The sequence below is a fragment of the Apostichopus japonicus genome, chromosome 3 (genome assembly GCF_037975245.1).
Source record: "Apostichopus japonicus isolate 1M-3 chromosome 3, ASM3797524v1, whole genome shotgun sequence".
NCBI classification, from domain to species: domain Eukaryota; kingdom Metazoa; phylum Echinodermata; class Holothuroidea; order Aspidochirotida; family Stichopodidae; genus Apostichopus; species Apostichopus japonicus.
In genome coordinates this window covers 11,461,057-11,473,770 of record NC_092563.1, presented here as the reverse complement: position 1 = coordinate 11,473,770, position 12,714 = coordinate 11,461,057, and the positions used below count along the sequence as shown (strand labels likewise).

Genomic DNA, 12,714 nt, shown 5'->3' with positions numbered 1-12,714 from the left:
TAGAGTTGTAGCAAGTGTTATGAGGAATGACATTTATTGCATCAGTCATTCACAGACCAGCAAAGACTCATTATGGTCCAGCATGTAGTTTTGTTGCCCTGAATACTTGTATCACTTACTTATGTTAAGAGTACATTTCAGGCTCTTTATTTACTTTAGTGAAGTATGTTTGAAAGTAAAAGTTAAGAAGTTCTGACCACTGTAAGTCTCTAAGTCTGTCATTAACAGTGAAATCACAAAATTACTTTATTTCAGATGGAAACTAATGTTCCTCAAGCCAATCCATCTTCATCTGATGGGGTAACCAGTAACCCAAACAGTCCTGCTTCTCCAGACTCTGAGGAAGAATCATATTCCCATCTTTTGAGGCCACCAAATTCTTCTGATACAGCAGAAGGGTCTTTGATTGTTCAAGATCATTCTGCCACTAGGTGGGTTTTTTGTCCTTTGGAATGTTCTCCAAGTAAACATTTAACCGATATGAATTCCAATTCCTTGCATCTAATTCATTTTGGATATAGTTGGCAAATGTGTCGTTCATTAGCAGATATTTTGTATGATGTACAGGGTCACTTGAGGCTCCTTCATTCATTAAAAACTTATAACAAAATCCTTTGAAGCATTGCTCTAAGGGTCATCACTTAATAAGTTGGAGCATCAAATTCTCAATGAGAGGAGCATGTGTTGAGGTTCTGTTCAGTCTGAATTACTTCAGAAGCCCTTCTTTCCCTCAACAGTTTAGTCTATAACCCTAGTAGTCAATACTCAGTGATGTTGTGTTGTGGAATATGCAGAGAATAAGGATGTCCACATGCCTAGAATTCACAGTTGGGCAAAGAAAATGTTGAATTTTCTTCTTTTAGGAATGTTTGCTTGCCAAAGCTATGTGATCTTGATGGTCTATGTGTGTTTTGTAAATATTGTAACTCAAAAAGCCTGTGGTGGATGAACTTCTTACTCTGTATGTGAATGCACCTTTGACTACAAGAATGGATTCTTAATGACTAAAAGCTCCCAAAATATATGTAAGTGCCCCCTTACATTCCTAAATTTCAATTTACTACAGTACAAGTTAGGTAACAGACCTATGATAGTATGGTGAAGGCTTTCAAATGTTTTGAATGGAGTCCTGAAGTTTCATGTTCAAATGTATTTCTGCATCTCTGACTTAAAGCTCAGTTGTTGTTGTTGTAGCAACATGTAGACAAATCACACTGTATCTCTCCTTTAACACCTTAAAGCTCAACCTGGCATCAGGTTACAGACAGTGGGGATGAATCCAGAAATAATACACCTCAATCTGATAACTCAAGTGTTAATGTACCTAGCTACAGTCAAGCCAGCAGTGGTACCAACAGCTATGGCAGCTCAGCTGCAAGATTTTCAAAGTCTTCCGAAGAACGTCAAAGCATGCTGCTGACGAGGAAAGAAAGACTCCTTCAAGAGGCACGAAGGTAAGCAAATTATGTTATATTCCAGAGGCATGAAGGTAAGCAAATTATGTTATATTCCAGAGGCACGAAGGTAAGCAAATTATGTTATATTCCAGAGGCACGAAGGTAAGCAAATTATGTTATATTCCAGAGGCACGAAGGTAAGCAAATTATGTTACATTCCAGTTGAAATCACTGTGTAACATTTTAAATTCCTTACTTTTTGTTGTAAGTACTTTGAAAAATGGGAACAAAGGAAATTGGTTTTGAGCTGAAGTGATACAAAGTGGAGGTAATTGAAATCCCTTAATAGCTCAACCGAGGAATGTGGTTAGAGAGTATGTGGTACTGTAGCAGGGATGATGTATGTCTGTTACAAAGCCTACTTCTACAATTGCTGGCTGATTTTGTAAAGGGATCAATAAATCAAAAGAAAAATTAATGCTTGCATCTGTAAGAATTCAGAGATATCTAAAATATAGTTTTGTTTAGTTTTTATTTGGAAAGGACTTCAGAGTTGGTCTTACCATTTTTATTGTGTTTGATTCACATGTCAATTTTCAAATTGATAAAGTCATGCATAAATAAATATAGATAGTAGAAACAAGCAAAACAAATTACTGTGCTTTCACAGCATACATGAATAGTAGTACTCGCCAATGCATGACGAAATCACAACGCTAGAGTTATTGAAGATCTATTTGCATCTAGCCTATTCTTCTCGTCCATAAAGATTTTTTTTCGTAGGCAGATAAACCGTGCATTTGGCCCTTCGTAATAATCCATCGTATGTGCCAAAAATTTGCTAACTAGGTGAGGTTACAGTAACGTTAACATATTGTTCAATTTGACCAATTAGTGTCCAGGACTCTGGCTATTCTCTGTCATGTCCAAAACAGACATGATTCGTGATTGACAGCCTTTGGGTTTCGTCCTGATTTCTTCCTTTATATTGCAAACTTAAGATTCATTTTACATTTTGAAGGATTTAATTTCCAACTGGAAGCAGGTAATTGTTGCTAAATAAACAGATGTTCAAAATAATATGCACTTTAATGATCTCTCCCTAAACTGCCCTTAACAGTAAAATGGAAAATAAAAGAAGCTATTTTCATCACGTCCTACCTGAGAAACTTCGCCCACATTTTTGCCTCCTTCACAATGTCTCTGTAGACAACTCTTTGGTGGTCACTAAGTACAGGGAAACCCAGCACATTATTCACCATCGCTCCTAGTCCTTGTCCATAGACAAGGATGAATTCAGATTTTGAGGTCACAGGCCTTGTGGTAGACCTAGGAGCCACTTGGCAGGGACCACGAGTCAGTTTGTAATTTAAACAAAAACACATGCGTGAAGGTTAACATAGGGGCAGGCTTGTTAAGATCTTCCACAAGAAACTAAAAAGCCTGTTGAGATTCCATTCATGAGCAACAACTTTTTAAAGAAGATATTAATCACTGATATTATCATATTCTATCCTAATGCTGTAAGTGTTTGTCACAATGAAGCCTAACCACCTCGGAATTTTCATTTGATTCCGTAGTGATAATTTTACCGCAATTGCAATTACAGATACTAATCTTGGATTCTGAACATCCATAATTCAGACTATCTTGGTTACAACTTGTTAAAAAATGTGATGTCAGTCTATATTTGTAAGTAGGCCTACATCAGGAGATTTGCACATGTTCATAAAAAGTAGACTAGTAGAGCTGCTACTGCTATACTCAAAGTTTTATTACTTGCGTAAGCCTCGCCAAGTCAACTATGCTTGTTGTTATGACATGCATAAGAAATGATGTAGTTGTAACCTGGTGCTGCTATTGTTGTAAGTGCAAGACTAAACAGATTACATCACACGTTACAAACAGTTTAGAAGTTTAAAATTATGTGAAAGTTTGGCAAATTGTGCATGTATGTAAATAATTACATTATGTAATCAGCATACAATATATTAGGAATCAGCTGGGTGCTACTAAATTGAAAAAAAACGGCGCCTAGCCTATTTGTTTATATCTGGGACCCAGTTGGGAAGTTATGTGCTCTGTTCAGCTCCTGGCGCCCGATTTTTATCACCCTTGTTACCAAACATGTAGTGTTCATCCATCTCAGGCTGGTAGTCCAGTTCCAAGCAGCCAATCAGAGACATTTACAGCTTGCTATGTTCTATAAAAGTTGAAAAATTCATTTCTCTGCTATGCATGAAAATGCAGCATGCGTTTTACGATGTATGGTTCGTTTACATCTATCGCTTACGATACATTTCAAGTACGCACCGGCCTTTACTGAGTTTTGTCCAACTTACAGCATATCTAGTTTCTATCTTGGAAAAGGTACTGTACAAAGCACTGTGAGGGTTCCAAGGCGTGGGTATAAACAAAGGACTACACAGACACATGTTTGTTGGTGGAGAGACAGAGTGTAACTGTCTTCTGTATAGACTATCAGCCAGAGTTACAATACAACGGAATGTGTATTAATAAGTATAGAATGTAGAACATTCTATTACCTAATTAGTTTGGCACAAATATACTTAAAGGTACAGTATGTATTTGAATATATAACATAGGTGTGTATGATTTAAAAGTTTTCATAACCTTTATTGCAGAAAGTATGCTGAAAGTCAACTTGAAATTCCAGTGGAAGACATTCCAGAGTCAAGTGGAGGAGCAGTCCATCATTCTTTTGATCAAAGTGAGGAACTTAAGAGTGAAAATAACTCCAATGAGACCTCTTGTGCAAGAGGAGAGGTAGATGTGGAACCTCAGCCAGAGGATGAGCTAGTCAGGCGAAGGAATGCTGTTCTCGCAGCAACTCTTCGCAGATTAAATCAACATTCCTAAGTGAATGGAATAGCTTAAAAATTCAGATTATGGTGCCTTTTTTGCAGGGAGTGACAAACATGTGGAGAGTTCTTGCATCATCTTTGACCCAGAATACTTTAAACAAAATATGTAATGCAATGTAAAACATTTACTATGAAACAAAATGGACTTTTACTAAAAATGATTGAACAACTCAGCCTCCAAGATAGGTTTCATTGGAATTGCTTCCCTATGGAACAGTAAACACAGCAATTTGTGTGCCTATTGATCTACAGGATCTATTCTGTTGTAGATTACTTTCCAAGGTCAGGTGTCGTGGGATGTTAAATGTGTAAAACAATACACTGCTGATTACTGGTCTTTTACATCAGTTAGAAATGAAAACCTTAAGATGGTGGTAAGAATGTATTAAATCTGAGTTTCTCCTGTTTTGTGGCTATTAAGAAAGTGCATCTTTATTTTCATGAAGTTAGCTCTGTTACTTTGATGTTATATTCAAATCATGTAACTCATTTATTATGGTTGTATACTGCAAGTTTACTATAATTGTTTATCATAAAATCATGTACTACTAAGCAATGCAATGTGTTTCATTTTAAATTTAATTTTAAATAGGTATTTGGTAGTTTTCTAGGAGGCATTCAGTTTCAAATAATGTGATCTGATAATAACATACTATGTTTTGATTCCTTGCCAAGGGCAAAAGGAACCTGTGCAATGTTGTAGGTGTGTGCTTGGCTTTTGATAACTGAAAAAGTATATGGTGGATGAACTTGGTGGATGCACCTTCTTAATGACACTGGTGGAGGTTGAAGGTCATTTGAATTCAACAGAGGTCAAAACCTCAAACATTGTAATCACTATAATTGAGAAAGTTAAACCTGGATGAATTTTAAACTTTATATGCAGCTCTCCCCTGATCATATGACATACAAGAAGCTTCTTTGCAGCTTATATTATGTTTCCATCATGTGAAATTATGCAAGAAATCATAAAGCATTCTGGTTTAACATTTTCATTTCAAATTTGTAGCTCTAGTAAAGAGCTGATATTGTTTGCGCCTGTGAACTGTAAGATGGTTCATACTACTCTTTCTCTGTCTGGTGTGAGAAGTTGGGGTGTTTACCACAAAAGGAGTAGTATCGTGGTATTTATGGTAACTTCATTTGTCCCCTCAATTTTTGTACTGTGTTGTACATTAAGTTAAATTGTTAGTACTGTTTCAATAGCAACTTTATTCTGCCTTAATAGAAATGGCCATAATTGCCACAGTGAAACAACAAAATATCAAGTTTGTATTTTCAGACCTATTTGTGAATTATTTCGAAAGTTTAGCAAAATTATACAGTAAAGGAGAATTTATTACACATACCTTCAGTCTGACTCAGATACACAAAGGGTTACCATACTTTATTTGAAGAGACAAGAGCAATTGGTTGCAGTCTAGGTGAGGGGTCTAGGTTGAGAGCTTCCCCTTCCCCTGTTGTGAGAATAGTAGTTACTAAAACTGATACCCGAGTTCACTGTAGCATACACAGTATATACAAATAACAATTGGACATTTAAAATTTTGTAAATTCACCAGGACGTTGCCATAACATTGAATAAAAAGATAACATGTCCTTGGATCAGAATGTATGGTAATTCTACCCAAACATCTACCCACTCACACCAAGTAAAGTACGTATAACTTTTCCCAAGCAGCAGTAATATATGTCACTGAGGAGCACTGACTATCATGCATTTGTCTTGGTTACTTGCAATTTGCAAGCACAAGACCTATGTAGACCACTGATGATCATAGTGATGTTTCTAGCTTAAAGTCAGGTGTGTCCTAACATGTCCTTCCAGACAGAGATAAATGAGACTGGGGGGTGAGAATGGATTTCTGTCTTGCTTTAGTAGTACTTCGACTGCCATAAGAGAACCCTTCTGCACATTTTTATGTACATTATTAACAGTGTAATAATAGTTTCATATGTGCAGCTAGTATTTAGCACAAACTAATTCTGATGTTATATTTGCATCATATGCATTGCACAAACTGTTACAGATAATCAAGGTTTAACATTGCTCAAGAGGTCGCTACAAGAAAATCATTGTGATTCCCAAGCGTTGTAAGAGTTTACCTCAACCAGAATTACATCACACCTTAGTGACTTCATTTGTTGAATCTTTTACCGTTAGTCCATATATTAACATACCATCAACAATTTGAAGAGGTCAGAATTGAAAAATTATCATCGGCATGTTAACAATCATGCCTGCCCCAGTTCAATTGTCATCTGGTCAAGTAACTGATCACTCATGCCTGGTAAGTTAATTTAAGCACAATATGGGCTTTGCTGTCTAACCACAAGGAGTTATTCTAATCCCATTGAATTAAGGGAAGAGAACTGAAATAATCACTTTCAAATGTGGAGAACATGTATAGGTATGTCTAGATAGCTATGATAGTGTAGCACCTATTATAACACACTTTACCATAGCATCAGAAAGTAGGCCTGACTTGAGGTGTGCTTACAAGTCTTTCAGCTTTTAACAAAAGGGAAATTATGTATAATTTGGAAATGGTGGCCTAAATCGTCACCACCCAGTAACTTTTATGCGATAGCTTCAAGGGCGTAGGAACCGGGGGGGGGGGGGTGCCAGCCCCCCAGTGAAAAATATGGAGGGGCGGAAGTATCATTCCGCCCCCCGCTTCGCAAGTCGGAAAACCCCTTTTTCATTTCCAAATGAGAAAAAATATCTCATTTGGAGCACCAAATTGCATCTCAAGGCCAGGTAAAAATGCAAAATTATATACAAAATGGAGTGGGTGGGTTGAAGTGTGCTATATTGCACCAAATTGCATCTGAGGCCACCTGGAAATGCAAAAAAATTCCAAAGGGGAGGGGGACACCCCTCCCCTTAGACCCGTCCCCCAGGCAGGCCATCAGTCTTCAGCCCCCCCACTCAAAAGTACCTTCCTACGCCACTGGATAGCTTAATATATAAATTAGCTCAACTGTTTTTTGTGTCCAATATAAAGAATGAAAAATTTTCCCCCACGTTATTTTCTATGCCTTTCTAATTGTCCTGATTTTATTTGTATTAAAATAGAATGTAATTATCTGAGGTCTTATGTAGACTACATTTCAATAATCCATCATGGATGTTAACATTCAATTGTCATCAAACTGATCTTCTTTGTTAGACGTTCACTGTATTTTAACCAAAGTTGGTAGTTTCAGTTGGTAGTGGGGTAATATTGCACAGGAATATAAGGCCAAATATCTTAAGAAGTTATTAGTGGCCAAAGAGATGTAACGTTCAAACCTCTACTGCATCGAGTAGTTTGCTCAGATTCCTGGTAACCTTGGTATTAAACAAAGTGGTGAAGTGGGGTGGCACAGTGAAGTGGCACAAGAAGCAGTTATGTATCGCAGATCTTCCAGGCCATGTGATGGTGAAAAGACTGCTAGTTTTCAGCACATTAGATAATGTTAAGTACAAAATGTCACATGATGAAAGGAAGTTGAATAACAAATATGTGCAAAGAAGCATTTTTGGTTCTAAGGTTTTTGGCATCCATCGGACCCTATGCAGTCAAGTTGGCACATGTGTGTGTGTGTGACCCCCAGCTTGTAAGCACAGTATCTCAAGAAGAAATATGTGATTGATGTCATACTTGGTGTAGATCAGGGTCAGTAGATGACCCCTTTGTGGTGGTCATGCATATTAATGAGTGGGCGGGACTTAACGGAAAATGTCGATATCTCTTCAACCGTATGTTCTATTTAGGGTTCTATACTATTCTATACTGGGTTTGGTGATGTAACTACATAGTGAGTATGTGTTCTTTGCAACAACACTTTGACCTCATTATTATTCATGAGTGGATGATGGGGCTGATGTTGAAAACAGCATTTAAACACAATATCTCAACAAACACAAGTTGAGTCAATGTCATACTTTTTATATTTGTGTCATAGTCAGTAGATGATCCCTGTTGTTTTTGTGGGCTGTCTTGAGTAGGCAGGGGTCTTACGTAAACTCTGAAAATGTCAATATCTCTTCAACCGTATGTTCATTTTAGTTCATATTGGGTAGGGTGCTCTAATTACATAGTAAAGTAAATGTTCTTTGCAACAACAATTTACCTCATTAATATTCATGAGTGGATGAGGCTTAAAAGATTAGTCCAGGTCAAAATTTCTTTTTGATATGTGAAAGAGGAACATAATCTAAGTATTCTGGTAAAATTTGCATTCAATTCCTATGTACCATTTTGAGATATTGACAGTTGAAGTTGCCACATTTCATATCAAAAGTGAACTTGGAGCAAACAGGTGTGACGTCATTGTTCCACACAGATAAATAATTTTTTTTTTTGTCCGTTAAAATTTACGTCTAATTTTATACTCTTCAAATGGATGCATCCATAATGTGAATGTACCATAGGTATTGGTATTTTATAAATTTCAGATCCCCTTTAGACAAACTAGTAACCAATCCAAGGTCAAATCAATAGACTGAAAACTAAAGCAAAAACAAAACATTATTTGTCAGTATGCAACTATGACATCACACCATTTGTTCACTTTTGGTAGAATATCAGTTAACTTCAAGTTCTGTCAATATCTCTAAAATGGTACATAGGAATTGAATGCTTAGATTATATTCCTCTGTAACATATTGAAAACAAATTTTGACCTGGACTATTCTTTTAATGGTAAATCTTCAAAAGCAGCATGTAAACATAATATCTCAATAAACACAAGTTGCATCAATATCATACCTGGGGTATATGTTGGTCATGGTCGGTAGATTATCCCTATTGTTTATGGTGGAGCTCTCATGCATATTATTTAGTGGGCGGGCCTTAATGTAAAACTCTGAAAATGTCAGTTACGTTCAACTGTATGTCCCATTTAGGTATGGTGATGAAACTACATAGTAAGTACATGTTCTGTACAACAATTTGACTTCGTTAATATTCATGAGTTGATGGGACTTAATGGGAAATCGTCAACAACAGCTTACTAACACTGTATCTCAACAAACAAGGTAGATGACCTACCATGAGTAGATGTGCCCTGTTGTTTTTTTGGTTCCATCAAATGAATATTGATGAGTGGACAAGGGCTTACCATAAAATTCTGAAATGTTAATATCTCTGCAACTGTATGTCCGAATTAGTTTATACTTGGTATGGTGATTATCTATGTATACATGTTCTTTGCAACAACAATTTTAACTTATTAATATACATGATGGGTGGGACTATGTGGGAACTTGTCAGAAACAGCTTGTAAACAAATTACCAAGGACATAATACATACTTCAACAGGTCAATACTGGACCACCGTATATCTGCGTGATCTAGAAGTTTATCTATTAATTTTTTTTTTGTACAGTAGCCAGGACATTCACAATTCTCAAAGTCACTTCGATTACTAACATGCAAAGTACGATTGGCTGACAAATCCAGAATAAATAGGCCCAATGTCCCGCCCACATAATGCCGCAAACCGATAAGGAGATGTGACTAACACTACCCTCTACTTATTAACACAAACTACATACCAGACGTATATTGTTGACGTGTGTTACATTGATCCATTTTCCAAAAATCAGCCAATTTTGTACTCAAAATCACATTGACTCTGAAAGAAGATATGCAGCCGTTCTAATATCCACTGAACCAGAATGCAAAAAATGCATTGTGGTTTCGATGATGTAATATGAGCAGTTTTTCGTCATGAATCTGACGTAATGTATAGCAGACCCGTCAACTCTCCCGGTTTTACCGGGAGACTCCCGGTTTTTACCCGAATCTCCCGGCCTCCCGGTTACATATTCTATTCTCCCGGTTTTTTAATGTTTCATCACTTGCAACATTTCTGAAAATAGCCAACAGTTAGCCCTATGCTCCCCACAGTAAGGCTGAACAGAAAGGCTATTCAGATGGGACTCTATCTAGCATACTAGCAATGAAGTCACAGTACCCAAAGTCCACTGTTCCCTGTTTCAAATGGAATCCTACTAAAGAAACCCTGTAGAAAGCGAAGCAAGCTGCTGTAAACTACAACAAGAAACACTGATTGGATGATTCTCTCACTGTATTGCATAAGTAGACTATACTTACTTAGGATATTTATATCATTTCAGTTGAAAATTACCAACCTCCCTATTGTCCCCTTGTTCTCCCTATTTTTCGGCCCTGAAAAATGTAATTCTCCCTATTTTGGGGTCAAACTGGTTGACAGGTCTGGTATAGTGAGGGTGTACTGTATGTTTTATTGATAGGTTGTAGATTATCGTGTTTACAAGGGTTTCACGATTTGACCTCTGATGACCACAAATGACCTTTGACCTCCACCAAAACAATAGGCTTCTTTAACTCAAATGTGGTACTTCTACAAACTAAATTAAAGGTCGGCCCCAACTTCCAGTATTGAGATATCGTGATTACAAGGTTTCCACAAGTTGACCCCTGGTGAGTGGTGACCCCAAATGACCTCCACCAAAAACAGTAGGCTTCTTTTACAAAATGTGTGACTTCTACACACCACATATGAAATGGTCTGCCCTTCCCTTCTTGAGATATCGTGTCTACAAGGTTTTAACAATTTGACCCCAAATGACCTTTGACCTTCATACCCAATTTCATACTTAGTGTGTAGTAGTACTACATTGAGTACATAAAGCCTAGTGTTTTTAATGGAGGTCAAAGGTCATTTGGGGTCACCAGGGGTGAAATTGTGAAAACCTTGTAAACACGATATCTCAAGAAGGAAAGCTTGGGAGGACCTCATTTTCAGTGTGTAGAAGTGCCACATTAAGTACTAGAAGTACTTTATTTTTAGTGGAGGTCAAAGGTCATTTGGGGTCACCAGGGGTCAAATTGTGAAAACCTTGTAATTACGATAATCTACAACCTATCAATAAAACACAGTATAAACGACCTACAAATATCAAATCTACATGAGTTAACATAACTCATTAATTAGTATGATAGTCTTGCAACCAACGGAGAGGTCGCCAGTTCCTAACCGCCGTCTCCGGCAATGGCTTTATTTCTGATCGGTGCATGGGTCTGGATCGGGGTAGGTGAATTCAGTATTTGAATCTTTAATTCCAGGAGGATTATGATTTGTGGAAATCAGTCTATTAGCATACCACTTTCTGCCGTCTTGAGTGACATAAGTGAGATCACTGAGTTTTTGAGTGATTTGTATGGGTTCACAAAGCTTTCTATCACTCTTGGTAATTATTCCCAGATTTAGTATTCGAACCCAATTACGCACTGGCACCTGGAAGCTTACAACTGCAGCTTTATTTTTACGATCGGTATACTGTAGTATAGGTTTTTATAGCAGATTTGCTTCTTTCCACTCGGCCTCTCACGTCTGGGTTGCATGGCTTGGGTGGTTGATGAAAACCAACAATACCAGTTATGTTTGGTCCGCATTTCATGTCATAATATTTAGGGAGAAATGCCAATTGTAGTATGAGGGGTTGCCCTGTATGCTGCAAGGAAATTCAAAGTTACCAGTCCACAGCAATTTATAAATTTATGAGATCGTAACACACAATAACGACCTAGCAAGTGACGACACATGGAGCAGTTCTTATAGCCTGCTTTATGGTGACTCCTGACTCATCGGGTAGCATACGCCCAATAAAAGCCCCCATTGACTTACTCACTAAATCACAAAAGTAATGTGGTGTAGCAAAACGCTACAGCAAAATATATTCTGCTCTATGAACGCTACCTATCACTGGATAGCTGACGAGTTGGCGTTTCCTGGCACCTTCAATTTTCCGTATCATGACCATGTAGATTTTCGTCACTTGTACACAAACCTCTTCACTCAGTAGTAAACATTTTCGTTCGCTGCTCCTGGGAGGCCTAACCTAAAGGGGTCTAAAATTGCCTCGATTGACCCAATTTTCTCACCACATGTACTTCCACTCATGCTCTTCAACATGCAAGCCACAAAAAAAAAACTAGATCATGATTGATAACAGGTCAAAAAAGATGTTCTCCTGCTGCTTTTTGGCACTTTTCCTGAGACAGGAGAACAATCGAGCGGATGGATATAGACTGTAATAGGAGTATGCCACCTGAATTGATAAACAACAACGAGGTAAATGAATCTGGAGAAACTATCACACAGTAAATACGGGCGTACGCGCGTACCATGTATGGAGGGTCATGTGATGTGTTCCAGGGTGGTACTAATATACTACTCTCCCTATTACGCATGATTATTTCACCCAACTAGTACGTAAATGTGTTTGCGTGCTTAGAGCAGCAGACGACACCCGTTACCTAGCAATAACCGTGCCTGTAGCCTAACGTGATAGCTATATTCCCGTCGAGCAGCATTAGGCTCTGTTCCATGGAGAATTCCGTGGTTGCACTGAACTAAACATTTCCCATTTCTACATTAACTTATAGCGTGTA

The 12,714-nt window shown here is 37.7% G+C and overlaps 1 protein-coding gene across 1 annotated transcript in view; it reads left to right on the top strand.

Annotated features, from left to right (window-relative positions):
• The window catches only part of LOC139963172 (E3 ubiquitin-protein ligase AMFR-like), a 46,232-nt gene extending 40,584 nt beyond the window's left edge, over nt 1-5,648 (top strand). The window contains exons 13-15 of the mRNA XM_071963728.1: nt 256-431; nt 1,242-1,454; nt 4,043-5,648. Coding sequence (XP_071819829.1) covers nt 256-431; nt 1,242-1,454; nt 4,043-4,277 — 624 coding nt within the window. The 3' untranslated portion in view covers nt 4,278-5,648. The remainder of the gene's footprint in view (nt 1-255; nt 432-1,241; nt 1,455-4,042) is intronic.
• Nucleotides 5,649-12,714: the final 7,066 nt, after the last annotated feature.